The sequence below is a fragment of the Zonotrichia albicollis genome, chromosome 7 (genome assembly GCF_047830755.1).
Source record: "Zonotrichia albicollis isolate bZonAlb1 chromosome 7, bZonAlb1.hap1, whole genome shotgun sequence".
Classification (NCBI taxonomy): Eukaryota; Metazoa; Chordata; class Aves; order Passeriformes; family Passerellidae; genus Zonotrichia; species Zonotrichia albicollis.
The window spans coordinates 48680221-48707972 of NC_133825.1; the positions used below are offsets into that span (position 1 = coordinate 48680221).

The 27752-nt window shown below is 42.0% G+C and overlaps 1 protein-coding gene across 11 annotated transcripts in view; it reads left to right on the top strand.

Moving 5' to 3' along the window:
• PTPRE (protein tyrosine phosphatase receptor type E) overlaps positions 1-24326 on the top strand; it is a 98484-nt gene extending 74158 nt beyond the window's left edge. For all 11 annotated transcript variants that reach the window (XM_074545395.1, XM_074545399.1, XM_074545401.1 and 8 more), the window contains 15 exons: positions 509-599; positions 821-897; positions 1009-1045; positions 1904-2001; positions 5286-5405; positions 7750-7910; positions 11671-11806; positions 12676-12825; positions 13837-13930; positions 14331-14407; positions 15862-15996; positions 17563-17688; positions 18400-18560; positions 19226-19361; positions 20764-24326. In XM_074545395.1, the coding sequence (XP_074401496.1) occupies positions 509-599; positions 821-897; positions 1009-1045; positions 1904-2001; positions 5286-5405; positions 7750-7910; positions 11671-11806; positions 12676-12825; positions 13837-13930; positions 14331-14407; positions 15862-15996; positions 17563-17688; positions 18400-18560; positions 19226-19361; positions 20764-20838 (1674 nt within the window). In that variant the 3' untranslated portion in view covers positions 20839-24326. The remainder of the gene's footprint in view (positions 1-508; positions 600-820; positions 898-1008; positions 1046-1903; positions 2002-5285; positions 5406-7749; positions 7911-11670; positions 11807-12675; positions 12826-13836; positions 13931-14330; positions 14408-15861; positions 15997-17562; positions 17689-18399; positions 18561-19225; positions 19362-20763) is intronic.
• The last annotated feature ends 3426 nt before the right edge of the window (positions 24327-27752 follow it).

Consider the following 27752-nt stretch of genomic DNA (forward strand, 5'->3'; position numbering starts at 1 on the left):
AAATATAAATATACAAATATATATTTGTATATATACAAATATAGATATTTTGTATATTGATTTTTACTAAGTATAAAAATTAATATGATAAATTTATATTAATTTATTATATATTTTATTTTCCCTTCCTCCTTTTCACCAGGTGCAGGGCTGAGCAGGATGTTGGGTTTGTGATGCCCTCAGCAGTGGATGAGGGCTCAGCCCAGCCCCTGTGCTGCCCTCAGTGCCTCTGAGTCACCGTGGCAGATGGCAGCTCCAGGCAGCAGCTCAGACTTGAACAATTCGCTAAATAACTGTGATCTCGGAGGGGAGAGATTCCTGCTCTCTCCCCAGCTGCTGAGCTCCTTGTCTGGAGTCAAACCTGCCAGGATAGGGAGGAATTCAAGTTACTGGGGGGGAAGAAGTTGAGATATATTTAGTTTTGTTGGATGCAAATTTTCCCTTAGCTGCGTGCAGTCAAAATTATTTGTTTTCTAACACATTGACTCTGTATGTTTTTTTTTTTCAGTCATTAACGTCTGGATATGTGCAGGGAACATTTGAAATGGCAAATAAGGAGGAAAACAGGGAGAAGAACAGATATCCCAACATCCTGCCATGTAAGCCATTCACTTTCCTTTTAAACCAGAGAATTCATTTTGGCACTGAGCAGGCTGCTGGTGCAGCTCCTGTGCTGAAAATACTCAAATAACAACAATTGCACTGGTCAGAAATGCTGCTCATGTGGTTTGGGAACTCTGTGCTTTTCCAGCCCTCCTGCTTTCCAGGAATTACCATATTTCAGATTTACTAACTTGCCAATGTCCTTCTTTTCTTTCAGATGATCATTCCAGAGTGATTTTGACCCAAATTGATGGAGTCCCACCTTCAGACTACATCAATGCATCGTACATCGATGTGAGTTGAGGGCTGCCCACAGCTGGCCAAACTTTGGCCATTAAAGAAGTAACTCTCTGCTTTACACCTTGGCCTTTCACCTTTTAACTGCTGTGGCATTTATTTCCACAGGGCTACAAAGAAAAGAACAAATTTATAGCAGCACAAGGTAACTCCTACTCGTGTCTCTCTCCTCTGTAGCTCAGGGCTGAGCACATTTAATGACAGTTGTGGTGGAGAGGTTGTTTTGAGCTGCAGGTGGTGGTCAGGGGGAGGCTGGGCTGGGAGGTTGCAGCTGAGATGAATTTGAGATGGGTGTGAGGTGACAGCTGCCTCCAGGCACTTCTGTAGGTTCTGCTCTGGCAGGGGCTCATTTCCCCTCCTGACCCTCTCTGCTGGAAATAGGAGTTAAAGTAGTGAAAAGATTAAATAACATTTAAGATTTAATGTGTTAGAGACTATTCCAGTGCCTGAAGGGGCTCCAGGAGAGCTGCAGAGGGACTGGGGACAAGGATGGAGGGACAGCACACAGGGAATGGCTTTAAGCTGAAAGTGGGTGGATTTAGATGGGATATTGGGAAGGAATTGTTCCCTGTGAAGATGGGGAGGGCTGGGATGGAATTCCCGGAGCAGCTGTGGCTGCCCCTGGATCCCTGGCAGTGCCCAAGGCCAGGCTGGACACTGGGGCTGGAGCACCTGGGACAGGGGAAGGTGTCCCTGCCATGGCAGGGAATGGAAAGTAAATGATTAAATGATTTAGATGATCTTTAAATTCCTTTCCAACTCAGACCATTCTGTGATTCTATGAGTGCTATTTCAAGAGAGGAGATTCCTTCTAAAAATGTAGATTTGGGTGCATGATGATGTAAAAGAAAACAAGGGGGGGGGTTATTTAGTACATAAATATAGAAATTTGGTAGATTCCAAAGCTGTGCAGGTGTAGCAGACACAGCTGTGGGTGGGTGCCCAGGGACTGCTCTGGGATCTGCCCCATCCTCTCCTCAGCATTTCCCTGCTCTGTCTGCAGGACCCAAGCAGGAAACAGTCAATGACTTCTGGAGGATGATCTGGGAGCAGAAATCAGCCATCATTGTCATGTTGACCAACCTGAAAGAAAGGAAGGAGGTAAGGAGCTTTCACCCTGCCCTGGATGTCCCTGTGCTGCTCAGGCTCTGACCAGGTGCATTTCTCACCACTTCCTGCCCTGGCCCCTGTCAGCACAGCTGAGTTTCTGCTCCAAAATGCAGTTTTCATTTCTGAAATACCCATTTATGTCAGGTGATCTCAGGAGAAAATTCTGATGGCCAGTTGTGCCCTGCATAGCCCAGGGCCACAGGAAAACTCCTGTGGTTTTATAAGGCTGCACTTGTGGATGGGATTGATTAGGAATGAAGATAAAAACTCGGCTCATTTTCCTGAATATTAGGTTTCAAAATGCACAGTTTGTCAACTAAACAAAGAGAAATGAAGGCTTCTATGTTGTGAGGGTGCTGCTGTTCCTTCCTGTGTCCCATACCTCCCTTGAGGATGGGCATTCCTTGTTTTCCTCCTGGATTTGATTTTCCTGCACTTTCACTGCTGCTTGATGAAGCTCAAACAGCAAAGCCAGGCCATGAGGGCCAATTCCCAGTGGGAGCAACCAGAACTGCTAAATCTGAATATTCCTGATGGCTCCAAAGCAGAACTGCTTTGAATTTCTCAGTGTCTGCAGCTAAGGCTCCAAATCAGAGTGAAAACCCCACAGTTGGACGCCCTGGAACAAAGCTGCCAAACTGAAACAAAAGCTGTGGGGGCTGAGCTGGTTAAAAAACAATTCAGAGCTGTTCTCACCTGCTCTGCATCGATTTGAGAGGCAGTAGCAGGGTGCTGAAGTTGTGCCAGACAAGGAGCTCTGCACACTCACAGCTGTGCTCACCTTCCCTGGATCCAGCCAGGAGAGCGTGGCACTGAAAGCAAAGGCAGGGGGATGAAATTCCCTGGGTTTGGCTCTGAGATCCCCTGGGTTTTGTTGTGAAATTCTCTGGGTTTGGTTCTAAAATTCCGTGTGTTTGATTCTGAAATTCCCTGGGTTGGTTGTGAAATTCCCTAGGTTGGTTGTGAAATTCCCTAGGTTTGCTTCTAAGTTTGCCTGGGTTTGGTTCTAAAGTTCCCTTTGCCTGGTTCTGAAATTCATTGGTTTTGGTTCTAAAATTCCCTGGGTTTGGCTGTGAAATTCCCTGGGTTTGGCTCTGAAATTCCCTGGGTTTGGCTCTGAAATTCCCTGGGTTTGGTTCTAAGATTCCCTGCGCTTGGTTCTGAAATTCCCTGGGTTTTATTCTGAAATTCCCCATTCTTTGCTCTGAAATTCCTAGGGCTTGGTTGTGAAATTCCCAGAGTTTGGTTGTAAAACTCCCTATGTTTGCTTCTAAGATTCCCTGGGTTTTGTTCTAAAATTCCGTGTGTTTGATTCTGAAATTCCCCATGCTTGGCTCTGAAATTCCCTGGGCTTGGTTTGTGGAATTCCATGGGTTTGGCTCTGAAATTCTGTGGGTTTGGTTCTAAAATTCCCCGTGCTTTGCTCTGAAATTCCGTGTGTTTGGCTCTGAAATTCCCTGGGTTGGTTGTGAAATTCCCTAGGTTTGGTTCTAAGTTTGCCTGGGTTGGGTTCTAAAGTTCCCTTTGCCTGGTTCTGAAATTCATTGGTTTTGGTTCTAAAATTCCCTGGGTTTGGCTGTGAAATTCCCTGGGTTTGGCTCTGAAATTCCCTGGGTTTGGCTCTGAAATTCCCTGGGTTTGGCTCTGAAATTCCCTGGGTTTGGCTCTGAAATTCCCTGGGTTCGGTTCTAAGATTCCCTGCGCTTGGTTCTGAAATTCCCCGGGTTTGGTTCTAAAATTCCCTGTGCTTTGCTCTGAAATTCCATGTGTTTGGCTCTGAAATTCCCTGGGTTTGGCTCTGAAATCCCCTAGGTTTGGTTGTAAAATTCCACGGGTTTGATTCTAAAATTCCCTGGGTTTTGTACTAAGATTCCCCGGGTTTGGCTCTGCAGTTCCCTGTGTTTGGTTCTGAAATTCCCTGGGTTTAGTTTTGAAATTCCCCATGCTTGGCTCTGAAATTCCTGGGGCTTGGTTGTGAAATTCCCAGAGTTTGGTTGTGAAACTCGCTGGGTTTGGCTCTGAAGTTCCCTGGGTTTGGCTCTGAAATTCCCTGGGTTTGGCTCTGAAATTCCCTGGGTTTGGTTCTAAGATTCCCTGGGTTTGGTTCTGAAGTTCCCTGGGTTTTATTCTGAAATTCCCCATTCTTTGCTCTGAAATTCCCAGAGTTTGGTTGTGAAATTCCCAGAGTTTGGTTGTAAAACTCCCTATGTTTGCTTCTAAGATTCCCTGGGTTTTGTTCTAAAATTCCATGTGTTTGATTCTGAAATTCCCCATGCTTGGCTCTGAAATTCCCTGGGCTTGGTTGTGGAATTCCATGGGTTTGGCTCTGAAATTCTGTGGGTTTGGTTCTAAAATTCCCCATGCTTTGCTCTGAAATTCCGTGTGTTTGGCTCTGAAGTTCCCTGGGTTTTGTTGTGAAATTCTCTGGGTTTGGTTCTGGAATTCCCTGGGTTGGTTGTGAAATTCCCTAGGTTTGGTTCTAAGTTTGCCTGGGTTTGGTTCTAAAGTTCCCTTTGCCTGGTTGTGAAATTCATTGGTTTTGGTTCTAAAATTCCCTGGGTTTGGCTGTGAAATTCCCTGGGTTTGGCTCTGAAATTCCCTGGGTTTGGCTGTGAAATTCCCTGGGTTTGGTTCTAAGATTCCTTGTGCTTTGCTCTGAAATTCCCTGGGTTTGGCTCTGAAATTCCCTGGGTTTGGCTCTGAAATCCCCTAGGTTTGGTTGTAAAATTCTATGGGTTTGATTCTAAAATTCCCTGGGTTTTGTACTAAGATTCCCCGGGTTTGGCTCTGCAGTTCCCTGTGTTTGGTTCTGAAATTCCCTGGGTTTAGTTTTGAAATTCCCCATGCTTGGCTCTGAAATTCCTGGGGCTTGGTTGTGAAATTCCCAGAGTTTGGTTGTGAAACTCGCTGGGTTTGGCTCTGAAATTCCCTGGGTTTGGCTCTGAAATTCCCTGGGTTTGGCTCTGAAATTCCCTGGGTTTGCTTCTAAGATTCCCTGAGCTTGGTTCTGAAATTCCCCGGGTTTGGTTCTAAAATTCCGTGTGTTTGGCTCTGAAATTCCGTGTGTTTGGCTCTGAAGTTCCCTGGGTTTGGCTCTGAAATTCCCCATGCTTGGTTGTGAAATTCCCAGAGTTTGGTTGTAAAACTCGCTGGGTTTGGCTCTGAAATTCCCCATGCTTGGCTCTGAAATTCCCTAGGTTTTGGTTCTGAGTTTCCCTGTGTTTGTCTCTGAAGTTCCCCGTGTTTGTCGCTGAAATCCCATGTTTTTTGTGCAGGAGAAGTGTTTCCAGTACTGGCCGGACCAGGGCTGCTGGACGTACGGCAGTGTCCGTGTGTCCGTGGAGGATTCCATGGTGCTGGTGGATTACACCGTCCGCAAGTTCTGCGTGCACTCGGTGAGGCTGCTCCGGGCTCCCCCCTGCCCTGGGGCATGGAGAAAATCCCAAATGTTCCTCGCAAGGAATTGAGGCTCTTTGGGAAATCACAGTTTCAGAAATTGGGCTGATTTCAGCCAACAAACACATTGGGATTTAGGCTAAATAACTGTGTGCTTGTTGGGTTTCCTATTGTAAATTCACTTCTACCAACTGTTAATCATAAAGATTTTAATATATTTATGTTACTTCTAACTGCTTTTAAAACAACTACACGGTGATTTAGGCTAAGTAACTCTGTGTGGTTCTTGGGTTTTGCTATTGTAAATTCATTTTTACCATCTATTAATCACAAGGATTTTAATATATTTGCAATCACTTCTACCTACTTCTAAAACACCCTCATAGTGATTTAGGCTAAATTACTGTGTGGTTGTTGGTTTTGCTATTGTAAATTCATTTTTACCATATATTAATCTCAAGGATTTTAATATATTTATAATCACTTCTAGGTACTTTTAAAACACCCACATAGTGATTTAGGCTAAATATCTGTGTGGTTGTTGGGTTTCCTATTGTAAATTCACTTCTACCAACTGTTAATAATAAAGATTTTAATATATTTATGTTACTTCTAACTGCTTTTAAAACAACTACACAGTGATTGAGGCTAAGTAACTGTGTGATTGTTGGTTTTGCTATTGTAAATTCACTTTTACCATATATTAATCACAAGGATTTTAATATATTTACAATCACTTCTACCTACTTCTAAAACACCCGCATAGTGATTTAGGCTAAATAACTGTGTGGTTGTTGGTTTTGCTGTTGTAAATTAACTTTACCAATTGTTAATCATGAAGATTTTAATATATTTACAATCACTTCTACCTACTTCTAAAACACCCGCATAGTGATTTAGGCTAAAAAACTGTGTGCTTGTTGGGTTTCCTATTGTAAATTAACTTCTACCATCTATTAATCACAAGGATTTTAATATATTTACAATCACTTCTAGCTACTTTTAAAACACCCACATAGTGATTTAGGCTAAATATCTGTGTGGTTGTTGGGTTTCCTATTGTAAATTCACTTCTACCAGCTGTTAATCATAAAGATTTTAATATATTTGTGTTACTTCTAACTGCTTTTAAAACAACTACTTAGTGATTTAGGCTAAGTAACTCTGTGTGGTTGTTGGTTTTGCTATTGTAAATTCATTTTTACCATATATTAATCACAAGGATTTTAATATATTTACAATCACTTCTAGCTACTTTTAAAACAACTACATAGTGATTTAGGCTAAGTAACTGTGTGATTGTTGGGTTTTGCTATTGTAAATTCACTTTTACCATCTATTAATCACAAGGATTTAATATATTTACAATCACTTCTAGCTGCTTCTAAAACACCCTCATAGTGATTTAGGCTAAATAACTGTGTGGTTGTTGGGTTTTGCTATTGTAAATTAACTTCTACCATCTATTAATCACAAGGATTTTAATATATTTATAATCACTTCTAGCTACTTTTAAAACACCCGCATAGTGATTTAGGCTAAATATCTGTGTGGTTGTTGGTTTTGCTGTTGTAAATTCACTTTACCAATTGTTAATCATGAAGATTTTAATATATTTACAATCACTTCTAGCTACTTTTAAAACAACTGCATAGTGATTTAGACGAAATAACTGTGGTTGTTGGTTTTGCTGTTGTAAATTCACTTTTAACATCCATTAATCAAAGGATTTTAATATATTTATAATCACTTCTAACTGCTTTTAATATAATAGTTGTGATCTGTCCCCTGTGGAACTTGGATTCTCACATCATCATTTATTAATTACATTTTCATTTATGATCAGTGTAATAAATATATTATAGTTTTAACTATTATTTTAAATTATTTTCTATTATTTTATTATCGTTTTAACTATATTATCGTTTTAACTTTTGCAAAATATAGAATATTATGCATAAATGTATTATACATAAGTAAATATGTATGTATTATACATAAATAATACATATATGTATTATTTATGTATAATAATACATATTGTATTATATACGTAATAAATAATACCTATAGGTATTATACATAAATAAATGTAAATAATTATACATAAATGTTATACATTTCCCCTTTTACAAAAATAGCTATAACTGTCAAACAATAACTAATATTTTTGTTTTGTAACTAACAAACAATAAAAACAACTCAAATATATCTGTAAAATAACTAATACTGCCTATATACTTAAATAACATTTTAAAAAATATTGATAATTATCAACTATTAAAACCACAAAACCAACATGAAAAATGAGGTGTTAAACTCAGAATCTGGGTGTTCCTGCAGCTCCAGGAGGGATGCAAGGCTCCAAGGCTGGTCACACAGCTCCACTTCACCAGCTGGCCGGATTTTGGGGTGCCTTTCACGCCTATTGGCATGCTGAAATTCCTGAAAAAAGTCAAGACCCTGAATCCTGCCCATGCTGGACCCATTGTGGTTCACTGCAGGTATGTATGTGCTCCCCAGACCATTCTTGTGGCTTGGCCTGGAGTTATTTATATATATTTAGATTTTTTAAACATATTTTTATATATATTTTTAAGATTTTATATGTATTTTATTTATATATATTTATATTTATAGCTATATTTACTCACATATTTGTATTCAAGGGTAATAATCTGCTGAGTTTTTGAGAGCAGAGAGTAAAAACAATTTCCAAAGCTCTGTCTTTGCTGCCAGTGTGATTCTCAAAACACAAGTTGTTGTTCTGCTGTTTGGGGCTTTTCTTTATGAGGGATCTCCATTGTTGGGTATAAATCTGTTCTTTGTCAGAAAAACAGACTGGTGATAGAAATCTGTGGCCTTTGCCACTCAGTGCTGCTCTGGGAATTCTTCCCCCACTTCTCCCACAGTCAAATTGCAGTTTCTAAATGGAAATCAGCCATGAAATGCCTGAAAAGTTTGGAAGAAAGGCTTGAATTCAAGAGACTCAAATGCTACAATTTTAAAAATGTGCTTCATCCCAATCCAGAACCAATTCCCACTCGTTGGTCACTCACACAGGCACATCCTGAACTGGTGAAATCTTTAATGAAACTAAAAGCAAACCCCCAGACAGTTTGAGGAGAATTATTGCAACCTCTGTAGCAGCTGTAAGCTCACCCCAAGCAGGAAGTGGCTTTTCAGGAGCAATTTTCTTTGCAAGGTTACAGTAAAAAGAGCACAAGAGCAGAGTGAAAAGAAAAGAAGAGCAGCTTTGTCTGCCTGGGTCTTGTTTTTGAGGCAAAAATATGTAAATTCCTGAATTTGTCTCTTTTTCCTTGCTATGAATACTCCCTGGAAATGTGTGTTAGAGAAAAAGAGGGTGTTTGTGCTGCTGGGATTCACCTTCTCCCCCAGGTGTCATGAATTAAAAAAACATTTAGATGGGAAAAGTGGATTTGAGTTGTCCCAGTTGAGGATATTTTTAAAGCCCTTTGCTGTGTGTGGAGCCTCATCCTGGGCTCGAGCTTTGTTTGGCAGCAGCAGGAAAGGCTGTGCTGGGTTTCACCAGCAGAACGAGAGCCAAAAGCAAGGAAAATACAAAATAATTTCACCAGAACCTGCAGAGATTTCAGTGCCAAGGGCCAGCAGGGCACACGAGGCCGCTGTGGGCCAGGGTGAGAAGGGGAGGAGGACAGAGGTGACACTGAGCTGCCGTCCCCCCTCAGGATGTGACACCAGTGGATGGCTGGGAAGAGGAAAGGGAAGCCATCAGCAGTGAGTAACCATCCATTTTTAGGGAGCCTGGAGGGAAATGTGCCCCAGCCAGCCTGGCCAAAAGCTCTGCAGTCACGTTTGGGAAGTGAATAAAACACTGACAGAGCATTGGGAAGTCAAGGAGGGAAAATGAGGAGTGGCAGGACTTCCTGCTGGTTCTTGTGTTCTGTAAGGTTTTAGAAATAGGTTTTTTTAGGAATAGAATTTTTTCAGTGGGTGGAGAAGGACTTTGAGGAATGGCTGAGTAAGGGATGCCACAAAGCAGGCTAAGGATGGAGGCACTGAGGAGGTGAAGATGGAGACACTGAGGAGGTGAAGATGGAGACACTGAGGAGGTGAAGATGGAGACACTGAGGAGGTGAAGATGGGGACACTGAGGAGGTGAAGATGGGGACACTGAGGAGGTGAAGATGGAGACAGTCAGGAGGGGAAGATGGAGACAGTCAGGAGGTGAAGATGGAGACAGTCAGAAGGGGAAGATGGAGACACTGGGGAGGTGAAGATTGGGACAGTGAGGAGGTGAAGATGGGGACACTGAGGAGGTAAAGGTGGAGACAGTCAGGAGGTGAAGATGGAGACACTGGGGAGGTGAAGGTGGAGACACTGAGGAGGTGAAGGTGGAGATACTGAGGAGGGGAAGATGGAGACATTGAGGAGGGGAAGATGGAGACATTGAGGAGGGGAAGATGGAGACACTGAGGAGGGGAAGATGGAGACACTGGGGAGGTGAAGATGGAGACAGTCAGGAGGGGAAGATGGAGACACTGAGGAGGTGAAGGTGGAGACACTGAGGAGGGGAAGATGGAGACCCTCAGGAGGTGGATGCCCAGGGTGGGGAAGTCACCAACTTCAGCAGGGATGGAATCCAGAGCTGCTCTGGGAACAGGGATGTGCAAAAAGGGACGATGGCTGGAAAGGGAGTGAGGAGCTGAGCTGGGCTGAAACCTCCAGGAGTGAGCAGTGAGGGACCAGTGGGAACTGGGGAGGGGAGAGCCGTGCTCAGAGGTGGCTGCCAGGGCTGTCAGGAGGAGAACAATCTGTTTTGAGTGGGAATTAAGGCATTAGGACATGAGGGAGATTCCTTGTGGTGCCAGAGAGCCAACAGGGATGGATCAGGAAGGGAATCTCCATCATCCTTCCAGACCTCTGGAATAGTGGAGCTCGTGGGTTTTGGTTTCCCTGCTGGTAAAGTGTGTGTGCAAATGAAATAATTGTACTATAAATACAGTAATTTTATTTTTCTGGTCTTATTGAAAGCCTGATGTAGCCTTGCTGAGAATTGCTTTGTATTTTTGAGCCTGTGAGGGGAGGGGGGACGTTTTTATCGTGTTCCTGGAGGTGTTTGTGGTCATTGCAGCCAAGCAAACTGCCCAGAGGTTAAAGGAGAGCTGCTGGTGACTAGTACAGGATGCCATGCCCTTTTCCTCTGGAAGGAAGAGCTGAAAGTCGCTGGAATTTTGTCATTTCTAACGGTTGTGCTCCCTCTTGTGGCTTTTAAGGGTATAAAAACCAAAAAGTGTTTAGGGATGGCAGCCGTGGGAAATGTGGAGCTAAAAATTCCTAAAAGAACAATTAAAATTTTCATCTCTTCCCTTGTCCTGAAGACCCTCAAACACCACCACAGACACATGCTCAACAACAGGTGCAGCAAGCAGAGATGAGAATTGTTCTAATTTTAAAGTTTTATAATTTTATAGTTTTAGTATATAATTTTCTTTCAATATAATATATACCATAAAATAATAAACCAGCCTTCTGAAACATGGAGTCAAGATTCTCATCTCTTCCCTCGTCCCTCAAACACCAGCACACACCTGTGCCCAACAAGAGGGGCAGCAAGTGGAGACAAGAATTTTTATAATTCTATAGTTTTAGTATATAATTTTCTTTTAATATAATATATACCATAAAATAATAAATCAGCCTTCTGAAACATTCAAGATTCTCATCTCTCCCCTCATCTTGGGGACCCTCAAACACAACCACACACCTGTGCCCAACAGCAGGTGAAGCAAGTGGAGATGAGAATTGTTCTAATTCTATAGTTTTATAATTCTATTGTTTATAATTTTCTTTTAATATAAATATACCATAAAATAATAAATCAGCCTTCTGGAACATGGAGTGAAGATTCTCATCTCTTCCCTCATCCTGGGGACCCTCAAACACCGCCACACACACATGTTTACAACAGGTGCAGCAAGTGGAGATAATAACTGTTCTAATTCTATAGTTTTATAATTCTATGGTTTTAGCATATCATTTTATTTTAATATAATATATACCATGAAACAATAAACCAGCCTTCTGCAACATGGAGTCAAGATTCTCATCTCTTCCCTCATCCCTCAAACACCACCACACACACACCCGACAGCAGGTGCACCAAGGGGAGATGAGAATTGTTCTAATTCTTTCCTCTGAGCTTTCTCACAGTAAAATGCAGTTATAGAAGTGTCTGTGTGTGCAGAGGGTGTGTGTGACCGGGTGTTTGTCCCTCCCCAGCGCGGGCGTGGGGCGCACGGGCACCTTCATCGTCATCGACGCCATCATCGACATGATGCACGCCGAGCACAGGGTGGATGTCTTTGACTTCGTCTGCAGGATCCGCAACCAGCGGCCACAGATGGTCCAGACTGATGTGAGTGCGCTCCAGACACCCGGAATTCCAGATTTTACTGGATTTTCCAGAATTTACAGGGAGGGAAATGCTGCTGTGTTCCCGCTCCTTTGTGCTGGACAATTGGGAAATTGGGGCTTGGAGCAGCCTGGGGTTAGTGGGAGGTGTCCCTGACCTTGGCAGGGGTGGGATGGATGAATTTTAAGGTTCTTTCCAAGCCAAGTAATTCTGGGATTCTCTGCCCCTGGATCCCTGGCAGTGTCCAAGGCCAGGCTGGACATTGGGACTTGGAGCAGCCTGGGACAGTGGGAGGTGTTCCTCACCATGGCAGGGATGGGATGGATGATTTTTAAGGTCCCTTCCAACCCAAATCACTCTAGGATTCTCTAATTCAAAAATTCATGAAGCTCAGTGAAGGATGTGGGGTGGGACAGAAGATAAAGCAGAGAAGACCACTGTGAAACACTTGATTTTTAGGAGTCATTTCCAAGCTTTCCCATGCACACGAGAGTCAGAGAATATGAGTGGAAATGTGAGCAAAACAGGAAAACTCTGGTTTAGCATAATTTATTATTATGTTAATAATTAGGAGATTGTCACCAAACAGGGACAAGACAAGGAGCAGTGGTTTTGAAGTTAGATGGGATATTGGGAATTAGGAATTGTTCCCTGTGGGATGGAATTCCCAGAGCAGTTTGGCTGTCCCTGGATCCCTGGCAGTGCCCAAGGCAAGGCTGGAGAACCTGGGACAGTGGGAGGTGTCCCTGCCATGGCAGGGGTGGGATGGGTGGGATTTAAGGTCCCTTCCAAGCCAAACCATTCTGTGATTTTTAAAAAAAGTCCTAGAATTCCTCATTTCCCTCCCTTCCTCTTCCTCTCTGTCCCTTCAGATGCAATATTCCTTCATTTACCAAGCCTTACTTGAGTACTACCTCTACGGTGACACGGAGCTGGATGTGTCATCCCTGGAAAAACACCTCCAGACTTCCCAAAATGCAGCCCCAAACCTGGTCAAAATAGGGCTGGAAGAGGAATTTAAAGTAAGTATGGAAATCTCTCCCATAGGATTTCCAAGATGCAAGCCAAGAGGATAAAAGTGTAGCCTTAAAGGTGCATAAAAGGGAAGGAGTTGTTTTATGTGGTGTTTGTTGTGAATGGGGCCTTGCTGAACATCCTGTTCCCTAAATTCAGATTTTAATCTCATTCCCTCATTCAGAGCTGTGTCACTCCCTGGCCTTCCCCTAAATGCCTTTTGTTTGCTTATAAAGAGAAGTGCAGTGATTCTCTGGGTGTGGTGCAGGGTGCCAGATCAGATAATGCTGGATGGAGACTGGATGAGGTGCTCCTAATCTCCATCCCAGTGGGATTGTTAACTCTGAGGTGTCTGACAGCAGGAAATGTACAGGGCTGGAGAAAAATCTCAAAAAAACCCCAAAAAATCTCATTTCACATCAGTGGAGAAACCCCAGCTGAAGAAAACCACACTGGCTGCGTGTGATTATTGTTTTAGTTCCCTGAAGGAATAGTTAGATTTTTTATGATTTTCCTTATGGTAAAATATTTATTTTATATAGTTTTAAAGTAATAATTGACATCTAGGTGTTAAATGGAGTTCTCTCTTTGCTTTAAAGGACTAATTTAACCAGAAATTGGGAACTGGGTAAAGAAAATGATGTAAAAATAAATTTTGATGATAGAGCAACAAGTTCCAAAATCAGCAGTGTTGAGGGAAGGAAGATTAGGTGGGATACTGGGAAGGAATTTTTGGCTGTGAGGGTGGGCAGGCCCTGGCACAGGGATCCCTGGAGGTGTCCAAGGCCAGCCTGGCACAGTGGGAGCTGTCCCTGCCATGCCACTGGATGGGATTTAAAGCCCTTTCCCACCCAACCCATTCTGGGATTCTGTGAAGTTTTTCCTTCTCAGTTTCCGTAGCCAGGGCAGTGCAGTGGCTGCAGCTCCCTGTGAGCCTGGCAGGGATTTTTACCCCACAAAGGCTCTGCAGGATGTGCTGGCCCCACTCCTGCCCATGCTCACCCCCGTGCTCTCTGCAGAAGCTGACCAACGTGCGCATCATGAAGGAGAACATGAGGACCGGCAACCTCCCAGCCAACATGAAGAAAGCCAGAGTCATCCAGATCATCCCCTGTAAGAGCCCAGCTCCTCCTCCTCCCCAGGGAAGTGCCAGCAGTCCCTGCCAGAGCACAGCTCCCCTGACAGACTGTCCTCTCTAAAAAATCCAGTGAATTGGTTGTACTGAATCACCCTAAAATCTGCTACAGTCAGGGATTCGGAATTAAATAACTCGGCAGTTTCACCTGTTAAACCACCCCTTTCCTGTGTGGTTCCACACACAGTGTTCCATTTAATGTTTGCACCTGAAAACAAACATTTCACAGAAAAGATTGGGTGGGGTTTGTTCTTCTGTGGGCAGTTGGCAAAAATAAGACTGGACTCAAAATTAATCCCAGACTTTTTTACTGGACTCAAAATTAAGCCCAGACTTTTTTTACTGGACTCAAAACTAAGCCCAGCCTTTTTTTTCCAGATGATTTTAACAGAGTGATTCTGTCCATGAAAAGAGGGCAGGAGTACACAGATTACATCAATGCTTCCTTCATAGATGTAAGTATACAACATTTTCATGCCTTTCCTTTCCAAATCCAAGATTTTGCTGCTGACAGGTCTTTTTAAAGAGGCACAATCAGCTTGGCTCGCAAAGAACATGAGCTTTGTTTGTGGGAGTTTCCAAATGCATTTCTTATCTGGTGTTTTTAATTTCAGCTTAAATGGTTGTGCAATTTAAACCTTGTTGTTAGATTTATAAACCAAACCATTTATTCAATTCTGACCAAACAAATCAGCTGCACAATTATAGCCAGTGATTGCACTATCTGGGTCAGGTTAACAGGTGTAAATATTTGTTTTTGTGAGAAACAGAGAAGTCAGTGTTGAGCACAGGGAAAGCTGTGACACTGTCTGGCAGCCAGGCTTTACTTTGGCAGAGCTGGATGAATTCCAGACTTTCTTCCCAGCTTCCTGTTGGAAGCTGAGCATGGGATTGTGCCTTGTTTCTGTTGAAATGTGAGAATTAATCATGTCCTTAAGCAGTGAAACCACGTTAGTGACTGAGGGCTGTGGGTTCCACACAGATCCCACCTGCATGGGAATAAGGAGGGGCTGGATGTGGCCTCAGAGCCTTGGGGTTGGGTCACAGGTTGGACTTGATGGTCTCAGAGGTGTTTTCCAACCTCATTGATGCTGTGAAATTAAACTGGAGCCCAAAACTTGAGGCAGAAATTCATTCTGGAGGAAAGCTGGGAGCTGCTGTGTGACGGTGTTCACAAGGGTCTGAGGATGAGGGAAGAGACGAGGATCTGATTCCATGTTTCAGAAGCTGATTTATTATTTTATGACATATATTACATTAAAACTATACTAAAATAACAGAAGAAAGGATCTCTTCAGAAGGCTGGCTAAGAATAGAATAGGAAAGAATGATAACAAAGGTTTGTGTCTCGGACAGAGAGTCTGAGCCAGCTGGCCTGTGATTGGCCATGAATTAGAAACAACCACAAGACCAATCCCAGATGCACCTGTTGCATTCCACAGCAGCAGATAACCATTGTTTGCATTTTGTTCCTGAGGCCTCCCAGCTTCTCAGGAGGAAAAATCCTGAGGAAAGGATTTTCCATAAAAGCTGTCTGTGACACTGCTGTTGTGGTGATCCTGTGAAATGTGCTCCTGCAGCATCTCATCCCCTCAGCCATGACTGGAGAAATTCACCTGAGCATTGTGAATTTGGGGCAGATTTTAGAACCTTGGAAAAGCTCTCTCAGACCACCGAGTCCAGCCATCCCTCAGCACTGCCCCATGTCCCCAAGTGCCACCTCCACATGGCTTTAAATCCCTCCAGGATGGGGACTCACTGACATTTTCTGTGGGGAAATTCCCAACTTGCACCTTCCCTGGTGCAGCCTGAGGCCGTTCCTGTCGCTCCCTGCGGGAGAAGCCCCCGTTTAAGCCGTGATGTCCCCATGACCCCTCCCTGTCCCTGTGTGACCCCTCTGTTCCCACAGGGCTACCGGCAGAAGGATTATTTCATTGCCACGCAGGGCCCCCTCCCTCACACGGTGGAGGATTTCTGGAGGATGGTGTGGGAGTGGAAGTGCCACACCATCGTGATGCTCACCGAGGTGCAGGAGAGGGAGCAGGTACGTGGGAAATGGGAACTGGGCTTGGACAGAGCTCTCAGGGCCTGGCACAAGGCTCACACAGTGTGCAGGCCCTGAGATGGGAAATGCTGACTGAGAGATGCCATGGAATAGGACAGGTGTTGTTGAGGGAGAAATGGAAATACAAACAAGTCTCAAAGGGTGGCCTTGCAAATAAGAGTGGGTACTTTGGAGAAATAGAACCATGGAAGATGCATTGGAATAGGAGCCACTGTCATAGCTGAGATGGAGACAATACAAAGCAACACACTTCATTTTCAGAAGGGTTCAAACTGGATTTATTCTAGCATTTTTATTCTAGCATTTTTATTCTAGAAAACTGGTTTTATTCTAGCATTCATGCTTTTTATACATTCTTACAAAACTCATCAATTTACACTTTACTCATTGGTCAGGAAAGGCAAACAAAGTGCTCATTGGAACAGAGTTACAGGTTTCTCTTATTTATCCTTCTTTCTTTCTTGGTTTCTGTGTCAACACCCTTGGTAGGAAATTCTTTCAGGGTAAACATGGATCAAACTTCTCTCTGGCTGACAGAAGTTGCTGTAAAACCTCTTCCACAAGAAGGGTAATTTTAGAATGACTTTAAGGCATTTGCAGCATGGTGTGGCAAAAGCTGATAGGCCAAGAAACCCTTATAATGTATTCTAATTAGGAAATAGCTTCTGATTGTGATGGTGTGAATTATAACATCTGTATTTTCTCGCCCTTCACACGAAACAGAAAATGGAATAAAAGTTTTTAAAAGGCCTCTCTGTTGCCCCATGTGTGAGGCAGGAAAGGGCCTGATCTGACTCGTGCCCACCCTGCAGCCTCACGTTTCCCCTTCCCACCTGCAAACCACAAGCATCAGTACTGGAGAAACTTTTTTTTTTGCCTAAAAATTCCAGCAATCTGAATTTTTTTGGGCTTTTCCTCAAATGAGTACTTGCTTCACTCATTGGTGTGAGGCAGTGTTGTTGTTTTTTATGGAATTGTCAGGAAACACAAAAAAACCTGAATATTGTGATTTTTGAAAGTTCCCACTTTGCATCAAGGGATGCCTGACACGGGACAGAGTTTTGGGATTTGGGAACAAACTGTTGTGTAAACTTTTATCCCATTTGTCCCGGTAAAAGCTCCTGTTGCTCATTCTGAGCCTTGATTAAAATACAAGAATTAATTCATTATTTGATTTAAATATGAGAATTAATGTCATTAGTTACTTACAGAGTCCTGAGCTGCAGCTTGAAAATTCTGGGTTCAACAAGGGTGTTGTGAAAAGTTTTTTCTTGGTGGTTTTGGGAGTTTTTTAACAACATTACCTTGCTTTCAGGAATTCCATTTATTATTCTACTCTGTTTTAAAGCAGTATTTGCTATCTGGGCCTCCTGAGCCTTTTTCATCAAGATGGTTTCTACTCAAGAAATATTTTATCACTGCATTCTTATTGTTTAGAACACACTTACTATGCTGGATGTCACTTCTTATGGCAGAGATTCATGCCAATGTAGATAACTGGGGGAAATAAATGAAGGAATATTTGCAATTCTCTGGGTTCTGCAGGAGAAATGCTGCCAGTACTGGCCATCAGAGGGCTCTGTGACTCACGGAGAGATCACGGTGGAAATCAAGAGTGACAGCCTGATGGATGCCATCAGTGTGAGGGACTTCCTGGTCACATATAATCCGGTAATTCTTTACAATTCCAGCGGGTTTTTGGGGTTTTTTTCCCCATGTGAAGGCATTTACAAATCTGGTTATGTATCTTGAATTCTGGGATTTCTGTCTAAATTTAAATGTGGTTAATCAAAAGCTGGCATTAAGAGGAAGCTTATATGAAGTAATTTTGCGTAAAGTCCCTGAAAATTCTGATCAGTGAAACAGGTGGTTGCAAAGAGGGGGGTGGCTTTTGGGGTTTTTTTAAACTGTTTTGTTGTGGCTGTTATCCCTAGATTTTTCTGCCATCTCCCACATAGGTATCAAAGAAAATTTGATTCAAGATTTTTCACAAAATTTGGGTTTGGGTTGGAAGGGACCTTAAAACTCCTCTCACTCCACCCTGCCATGGGCAGGGACCCCTCCCACCATCCCAGGTTATTCCAAGCCCTGTCCAGCCTGGCCTTGGGCACTGCCAGTGTATCCCAAGTCCTTCCCATGGGAAACAGCTGTGCAAACCCAAGGAAAATTGGAGGGGGAAATTTTCAGTGGGCGAGGGATTTAGAAACAGAATCATGGAATATCCCTGGGAATAAAATCACCAAGGTCCGTAATATGGTGCGGACCAGGCCGCAGATTGTGCAGTGCAGAATGGCTGCTGCAGGTGTTCCAGGCAGGAACTGTGTGTGTGTGTGTTTGCCCCTGGGAGTGACGAGGGGCTTGAAGGGTTTGTCCTGCTGGCAGAGCAACCAGGAGAAGCAGAGCAGGCTGGTCAGGCAGTTCCACTTCCACGGGTGGCCGGAGATCGGGATTCCTGCCGAGGGGAAGGGCATGATCGACCTCATCGCAGCGGTGCAGAAGCAGCAGCAGCAGACGGGGAACCACCCCATCACTGTGCACTGCAGGTGAGCCCCTCTGCCCCCCAGCTGGCTGCTCTGTGCCCTGGCATGCCTCTGGTGGGGGGATTTTGGAAGTTTTGAATGAGTTAGAGACAGGACCTCTGAATTGTTTTAGATTATTTGATTTATTTGTCTTATATTCTGCATAGGCAGGAAGGGTGAGTTAGGCTCACATCTTCACTGCATGGCTCAGAAGGTCACAAGATGTTTAGTTACAACACCTTTTTAAGGATTTATTGACCAATAAAATACTGCCAACAAGGATATTTGTGGTTTTGACCCAATCCTTAAATATTTAATCTTAGGGACCCATGCTACAGTGTGAGCTTTCTTAGCCAATCATGTTATGGCACACAAACCCACAGTGCTGCATTCTAAACTCCTTGTTCAACTCTGTAATTAATTTTATTTTTTTCTGTATCTTAAACACTAAAACTCTAAACTTCCTTTTACTTGGTTTAAGATGTCTCTGCTTTAAACTATAAATCCGCATTCTCGCTTCCAGCCCCCGAGTTTGGAAGCCTTTTCCAAGGTCTTGGATCAAATCCTGTGTTTAATCCTAAGCTTTAGCTTACAGGCCCAAAGGTCTGAGAGCTCCTTGCATTTTGGATTCCAATGCTCTTTTCCCATTTTATCCCACTTCATGCCAAAAAGTTGTGTTTTCATTGCAGTGCTGGAGCAGGGAGAACGGGAACCTTCATAGCCCTGAGCAACATCCTGGAGCGGGTCAAGGCTGAGGGGCTGCTGGACGTGTTCCAGGCTGTGAAGAGCCTGAGGCTGCAGAGGCCACACATGGTGCAAACACTGGTATGGGCTTGGCCAGGCCTTGGGAAGGGAGCTCTGGGTGCAAATGTTCCCAGGAAAGGAGAATAAAAGGGATTTTTGCAGGTTGGCATAAATGATGCACGGTGGATGTGGGTGTACAAGGCATAACCAGGGTTTTACAGGAGGTTTTAGAGCATGTCTAAAAATACAATTTGGTTAAATATTCTCTGGTTTTTAGGAACTTGAGGTAGTTAAATGAAATATATTTTGAGTGTTGCAGGTGATAAAATATATTAAGTAAATGGCTTTCAAGCTATTTATCAGTTGTTCTTTCATACCTTAAATTGTCTGGGCATGAATTGGAATCACGGAATGGTTTTGGCTGGAAGGGACCTTAAAGCCCATCCCATTCCCACCCTGGCCATGGCAGGGACACCTCCCACCACCCCAGGCTGCCCTTGGACACTCCCAGGGATGTGGAAATCTTTGGAAATGTCTCTGACTTGTTTAAAACCTTTAAAGTTTTCCTTCAAGTCATCTACAACTACTCTTTGAAGCTTAGTCCCGATGCTTTTTCCCTATTGAGTAAACATAAAGTTTTTTGAAACTTAAATTGAAAATACATAAAAATATTCATATTTTTGATTTCTATAGCAGCTTCCATTCAGCTTTTGAAACCTCTTATAAACAATTACCTCAAACCCTTTTTCCAGGAGGGTGTTTTCTCCATCCCACAGACAGGAAGAACAGGGATGAAGAAATGGAATTGGATTATCCATGCTCGGGCTGAGACAGGGATGGGTGGGATATTGGGAAGGAATTCCTCCCTGAGAGGGTGGGGAGGGGCTGGGATGGAATTCCCAGAGGATCTGTGGAATTTGTTTCCTTCCACAGCTGCTGAAGGAAAGCGATGCTTTATCAATAATCCAAATCTGGGTTTTCCCACATCCCCCACTGGTTCTGTCAGGCAGGTATCCAGAATGAGAAGAACTGACTTGAAATTAATTTTTAGGCTCTGGAACGAGCATGATTGTCATGTTTTATATTATTTGCTAAAGAAATCCTTGCCTGGGAGGGTGCTGGGATTTGAGGTCCTTTCCAGCCTAAACCATTCTGGGATTTGCTGATTCCCTGATTATCCCTGGGCAGGGCTCAGGAGTTGCTGCTGTGGGTTTAAATCAAAAGCCAGGCCTAAGAATTGACTCAGTTTAGGAACCAAGAAGCTCAAGAAGACATTTGAAGCAAAGAGCAAGGATCAGCCTGTGTCTGACCACAGAAAATAAACCATTGGTTTTATTTAAAATAATCACCAGAAATCAGAGCAGACCAGCCCTCAGTTACTATCCTCAGTTAGGATATATTGAATTTACCACTGGCATTTGCAGAATTCAGGTTTTTTAGTGTAACCAAAAGCACGTTTTGATCTCCTTTCCTTGTTTTCCAGGAACAGTATGAATTCTGCTACAGAGTGGTACAAGATTTCATCGACATCTTTTCAGATTATGCTAATTTCAAATGAGAATTCTGCCTTATTTTTTAATTTGTCTGTATAAATAGTTGTATATTATGTTAATTTATTCTTTGTCACTTGGATTGTTGACTGAACTGTAAATACAACGTTGTGCTGGCTCTAAAAGTTGGATTTGCTGTATAAAGTTGTTTCTTAAATATAAATATCTTCTAAAGTAAAGTATATTGTTCCTATATTGTATAGCACTGTAAGATGGGATAGAAATCTTTATTCTAAATAACAAAAAATTAACTTTTGTTTTTTTTTCTTTGAATTTTGCCACTCATAAATATTTATCAACAAAGTTCTCTCCCAATTCTTGAATTTTGTGACAGGTGATTTAGAGTTCATCCTAAAAAAAAAGTGAATTTGGGTGCACATATTTAAACATATTGTGTCCACCAGGAAAATATGTCTACCATGAAAATAGATATTTATTTTTCTAGGCTGTTTTTAAGAAATCCAGGTTTTGTTGGATTTTGAGTCTTACTGTCCATAGCAAAAAATCAGTAGAAATACAGATTTGAATTTTTGAATGAACAGAATCTTCAAAGCCCTGCTCTTTTTTTTTTTTTTTCAAATAATGTTTAAGTCGACTTAGAAAGGCAATAATGTGATTTTTAGAATATTTTGCTTATTTGAAAAGTATATTTTGCAGCACCTGAACTTGTCTACTTGAAGAGAAAGGCCAGAAATGAAGTTTAAAGCATCTCTTCAATATAAACACCTGCATAATTTCCCACTTCTTTAAAATAAGAGATGAACTCTTATTCCTTGATTTGACTCAGCAGGATAATTAAGAGGTAAAAATTGAAAAAAAACATTTTATGAACAGTTTAATGCCAGAAACATTGAGTACTGTAGCAAAAGTTCCTCCAGGTTCTTACCCTCCCAGAAATGTTATCAAAAAAGGACTTTCTTAAAGAGATTTAGAGTTGTGTACAGAGATATATTTTTATTGAAAGTACTACTGAGAATAGAATTGGTGACAGATAATATAATTTATTACAGCCCTGGCCAGGGGCTGGAAAATCCCCAAAATCACAGGGCACCCAAATATTGAATAATTATGAGAATTGAAAATTATTGAAAATAATGAAATCTCCTCGCCCCCTGGAGCAATGCAAGGGATGGGAAGGTGTCCCTGGGTCTCCTTCCATTCCAGCCTGGCTGGAAAAGGTTTGGGATGGGAATTCCTGAGCCCCCAATCCCCACAGTGCCGTTCTCCAGCAGGAATTTGAGGCAAATTCTCCCAGTTTGGGTTCATTTGGGATTTGGGGAATTTTCAGGAATTTTTGGGGAATTTTCAGGAATTTTTGGGGATTTTTTGGGCTTTTTTTGATGATTTTTGGGCGTTTTTTGCGGATTTTTCGGGGATTTTTGGGTGTGTTTTCAGTCCAATTTCACACGAGTGCAGCGACTTCTCCAGCAGGAATTTGAGGCAAATTCTCCCAGTTTTGGTTCATTTGAAATTTGGGGAATTTTCAGGATTTTTTTAGGAATTTTTTGGGGAATTTTTGGGAATTTTTCTGTCATTTTTTGGGAATTTTTGGTGCAATTTTAGGCCCAAGTTCACGCGCTGCCACAGGAGAAGCGAATTCCTTGGCTGTTGGCTGTTCCTGTCTTCCCATGGCTGCACTCCTGTGTTTATTTGTACAGTAAATTATGCACTTCAGAAACGGGATTGGTTAAAGACTAAACCTCACTCTGTGAGAAGAAACACTCAAGGTTGGGTTCTGAAAGTGGAGCTGAGGAAGGGCATGTTGCTGAAATTCCATCCAAATGGAAAGAGCCAGAAGAAATTCAGCCTGGAAGTGATACAAGGGGGTTCAGTCTCATTTATAGTACAGCAAGACTCCCCGAGGCTGGAGAAAAATGCAAAGGAATTTCCATTTTCTGATCCTCGTGTCAGGATCTTTCCAACCATTTAGCCCACATTTGAATAATAATTTGTCGGAATTTGGGGTCCCTGAGGTAAAAACTTGGGATGAGTTGTGCATGAAGTCGATCTCAGTGCAGGGAGACTCCAAAAGGTTGGAAAATAATGCAAAGGAATTCCCATTTTCTGATCCTGATGTCAGGATCTTTCCAACCATTTAGCCAGCATTTGAATAATAATAATAATACTTTGTCTATTAGGCAGATTTTGTGGATCCCTGAAGTAAAAAGTGAGGTTGTCTCATGAGGTCAATCTCAGTGCAGGGAGACTCCGAAAAAATGGAAAATAATGCAAAGGAATTCCCATTTTCTGATCCTGATGTCAGGATCCTTCCAACCATTTAGCCAGCATTTGAGTAATGATAATAATAATGATGATGATAATAATTTATTTGTTGGGCAGATTTATGGGTCCCTGAGGTAAAAAGTGAGGTTGTCTCATGAGGTCAATCTCAGTGCAGGGAGACTCCGAAAAATTGGAAAATAATGCAAAGGAATTCCCATTGTATGATCCTGATGTCAGGATCTTTCCAACCATTTAGGAGGCATTTTAATAATAATAATAATACTAATAATAATTTGTCTGTTGGGCAGATTTGTGGGTCCCTTTGGTGAAAACTGGGGTTGTCTCCTGAAGTCAGTCTCAGTGCAGGGAGATCCAACAGGTTGGAGGAGAAAGAAATTCCCATGTTTTGATCCTGATGGCAGGATCTCTCTGACCCTTTAGCCTTTGAACAATAATAATTTGTGTGTTGGGCAGATTTTGGGGGTCCCTGAGGTAAAACCTCCGTGAGTTGGCCACGAGGTCGATGTCGGTGCAGCAGGGATGGGCTGTGAGGGTGTGGGGGTCCCACAGGAGCTGCACGGGGTTCCCTAAAGGCTCCTTCCAACCAGGAGAGGATGGAGTTCAGCTGGAACACCAAATCCCCGGTGGGTACTCGGGTTTTAGTTGATAACCAGATTGAGAAATGCCTAAAACAGAACTCAGAGCTCCCAGCTGTAGCTCCGTGAAGGTTTTTGTGGAATTTGAGGAGCTCCCTTTGCAGTGACCGCGTGTGATCGCGGGCCGGAGCTCTGGGGAGGGCCTGGGTGGATTGGAATTTTCCTTTGACTCTCCGTCTGCTGCGTGGAATTCCTTCAAAAGGCCAAATAGTTGGATTGGAAGTGTCCTTCTGATCTGTGTGTGCTTTTGGTCACTGTGTGACCTGGACTGTTCATGTGTTCAGAAGGTCCCAGCTCAGCGTTGGAGCGTTCGCTTCCCGACGCCCTCACGCCGCCATCCATGGGTGCCATGGGCTCCTGTGCCCAAAGCAATCCCTCAAAGTGCTTGGCTGACCTGGGCCTTAATGAAGAATGCATACTGTAATTAGCAGTGTTTTTTAGGCTATTTTTATGTATTTTTTTAAACTTTTAAAATGAGCCTGACCAGCCCGTGTTCAGTCTTTTGGAATGTTTGCGTTTCCCTCGTCCCATTTTTTCATGTAAAGTTACCGGAACTTTTCTGTATAACCAAAATGTATTTAATTTGTCAAATCTTTATAATATATGTATGTATTATACAGTTTCAGCTCTTATTATTTTCTTTTCTTATGTTTCTAATTTGATCTTGCTGTGTTTTTAATGCCGGTGAATGTGGCTGAATTATTTGTATATGCAAATTGCAAGATCTAATACATTCTGATGCAAGAACAAAGCTTCCTTTTTATTCTCCACCTGTATTATTTCCTTTAAATCTTTTCATTTCATTCCTGTGTTGTGTGTTCATTTGAACTAAGCATTCTAAAAGAGTTGAAATCCATTATCTAGATAAGTAACTTTTCAGTGCTTATCTGCAGCTGTTTGGGAGTAAAATTCTGATTTATTTTGGGACTGAACATTGTGCATATAAAGGGTGCAGAAACTCATGGAACCAGTTGGAATCCAGGTCTTCCCAAACTATCTGGATAAGTAAGATCTGATTAAATAAATGTAGTAAAATTAAGTAAATATTTATATTAAGTAAAATAATCCTGTGGTAAACTGTGGTGTTATACCAAGATAAGAATAGGATCTAAGCTTTCAGCTGTGTCACCAATCATGAATTGAAAGTTCACTCTAATTAACAGCAATTTCTTAATTCATTTTGACAAGTTTTAAGCTAAAATTAACCCAGAAGTCCCCTCTGTTTGTTGGGGGGAGGTTTGTGTAAGGGTTCCATGCTAATGTCAAATCAAATAGGATTTCATGCAGCCTGATTTCTGTTTGACCCTTTTCTGCTCCACCCCACACCTCCCATTTGGGAGATGTCTCTTCAGGGCAGGTAATTTGAGGATTTATTTTCCCCCACAGTTGCTGGGAAGAACTTTCCTGCATGTCCTTCCTGGGCATTGTTCTGACATTGGCAGGATGAGAGGAAATGGCCTCAAATTGTGCCACGGGAGATTTGGAAATTAAAATTCCTTCATGGAAAGGGTTTGAAAGCATTGGGAAAATGCCTGGGGCAGTGGTGGAGCCCCATCCTTGGAAGTGTTCAAAAATGTGTGGATGTGGCGTGGAGGACATGGGTTAGTGGTGAACTGGTTGGTGGTTGGATTTGATCTTTTCCAAACTTAACCAATCTGATTCTAATTTGCCATTGCATGTAAAAGCTTTTAAATTTTTAAATTATCCCAGAGGAGATGATAAAATATTTTATGTGATTGGGTGATGTACTTTTGTGCAGCTTGTGTGACCACTGGGAGGTAACTGTGTGAGAGGACAGGCAGGTGTGCTCTCAGAAAACAGAAGAATCTCAAATATTTATCAATTATTAGTTGATTGTTAGTTAATTTAAATAAATAGTGATAATTGTAACTGTTGATCACACAGCAAATGTGGATATTTCTGTACTCTAATGGTGATACAGTTGGTTTTATTCCTGCTTTTAAACATTACAAAAAAAGATAACATAAAGACCTTCTGATTCCTTATCTGGTTCTGTTTTTAGAAACTCAGCTTTTAGGGAAAAAATGCAATTTAATTGCTAAGTGTCCATGAAATAAATTTAGTTTAATGGGATACTTAAACAGTATAAACGAAGGCAGATCACAGAGGCGTTTGCTCTGCACAAATGTCAAGCTCTGTTTTGCCTGATGCAGAAATTGTTGAATTGAGAATTTTCCAGGCCACTGAACTTCTTGGGGAGTGTTCTTCATCTGAGGAATTAAAGGATTAGGATGTAATTTAGATCTTCTGGTGAGAGCTTCCTTCTAATGGCTTTTATCCATGTTCTGGGCTGCTTTGCACAGAGGAGGGGAATTACTCGGTCATTAATCAAGCTGACACCTTGCCAAGGAAGCTCTTTGTGCAAAGAATCCTTTTCACCTCTTTCCATTCATGAGAAACAACTCCAGCATTTTCCTGAATTTTCCAGAATTTTCCAACTATCCATAAACATGGAACAGATTATCCAAGCTGGGACTTCTCACCAGCTGGGTGGACAAAAAGCAAGGAAAACTCTCCCAGGTGGGAAGAGCTTGAGGAGGAACTGTGGATCGTGGGATTCTCCAGTTGAGGTTTTTATAGAAATTTTGTCCTTCCAAAACCTGAAGGGAAATGATGGAAAAGATGGAGAGGGAATGTTTATGAGAGCATGGAGTGCCAGAGGTAAATGGGATATTGGGAATTAGGAATTGTTCCCTGGGAGGGTGGGCAGGGCAGAGCCTGTCAAAATCAGGTTCTGTGCATGAATAGCAGCACTCCAAAATTCCTGGGTGCAACAATGTGCCAGTGAAATAAATTATGGCTTTAAGAGAGAGATCTGTTGCAAAACTTTAAAATTTCAGGCTTCTCATCCCTGGCCTTGGCTCTACACAATGGGAATAGCCTGAATATTTATTTATTTTATACCCTGCAAAAGCCCTAATTTAGGCAGAGCTTTCACCAGAATTTGTGCTTTTTAAAATAAAAACCACAGCACAAATCTGTAACTGAGCTTCATTCAGTGCTCCCACACCACCTGTTCAACACTTGAATAAATAACTGTGTATGAGGATCCTGATGTGAGAAATTCAAATGCTGATTTTTTAATTCTCTGTCAAGGACTTTCAAGCACTGACTTTAATTTTCTCCTCATTTTTGGCAGTTGGCAGTTTTACTTCATGCTGGATTCAGGTGTATTTATCTAAATGAAATGTTTCCAAATTAACCTACCAGCTAATTTAAACCTTGGAGAAAATGTCTTTTTTGGATTTTTTTTTTCCCTCCTGTAAATCTACTTTGGTAAATATTTGTACAGATGCTGCTCTTGGAGACATTGAAAACCTTTGTTATAATTTGTGTTTTCCTCTAAATAATGCACATCACAAAAGCTGTGGCACCACTGTAAATCATGGCAGAAAATACAATTATTGCCACAGTGCAGGTGTGTTTATTTATTTGTGCCGCTTGATCACAGGTGGGCTGGCAGAGACTGCAATAAATTCAATTTCCAAGAGTTTTTCTGCCAGAAATTGTTTTTAGATACATCATGCAGGACTCCCAGGAAGGATTTTTTAATACCTGTTAATTAGCAATGATACCCAATTGCATACCAAATAGAATCCTGATTTTGGTATGGTTTATGTCTAAATTAAAGATTGTCCAGTATCACACAGGTATTGTAAAATGTTTTAATTGTAGTAGTAGTAGTAGTAATAATAATAATAGTAATAGTAATAGTAATAATAATAATAATAATAATAATAATAATAATAATATCTGAGCTAAATGAAAGGCCCACCAAAACTTATGAAATAGACTTCAAAGCCATTTATTTGAAAAAAATTACATTTAAAAAGCTCCTTACATCTGACTATATCACATCTAAAGTCATCACAGCACATAAAATAGTCTTTGAGGCAAGCTAGATAATAAAACAGGAGTAAAATCAAAAGTTCTGCTTTGTAAAAGATCTGAATAGTAGAATTTTATCCCCTGAAGCACAAAAGGCTGGGTGACCTTGTCCTGTATCCCCTTCCCAAGCATCA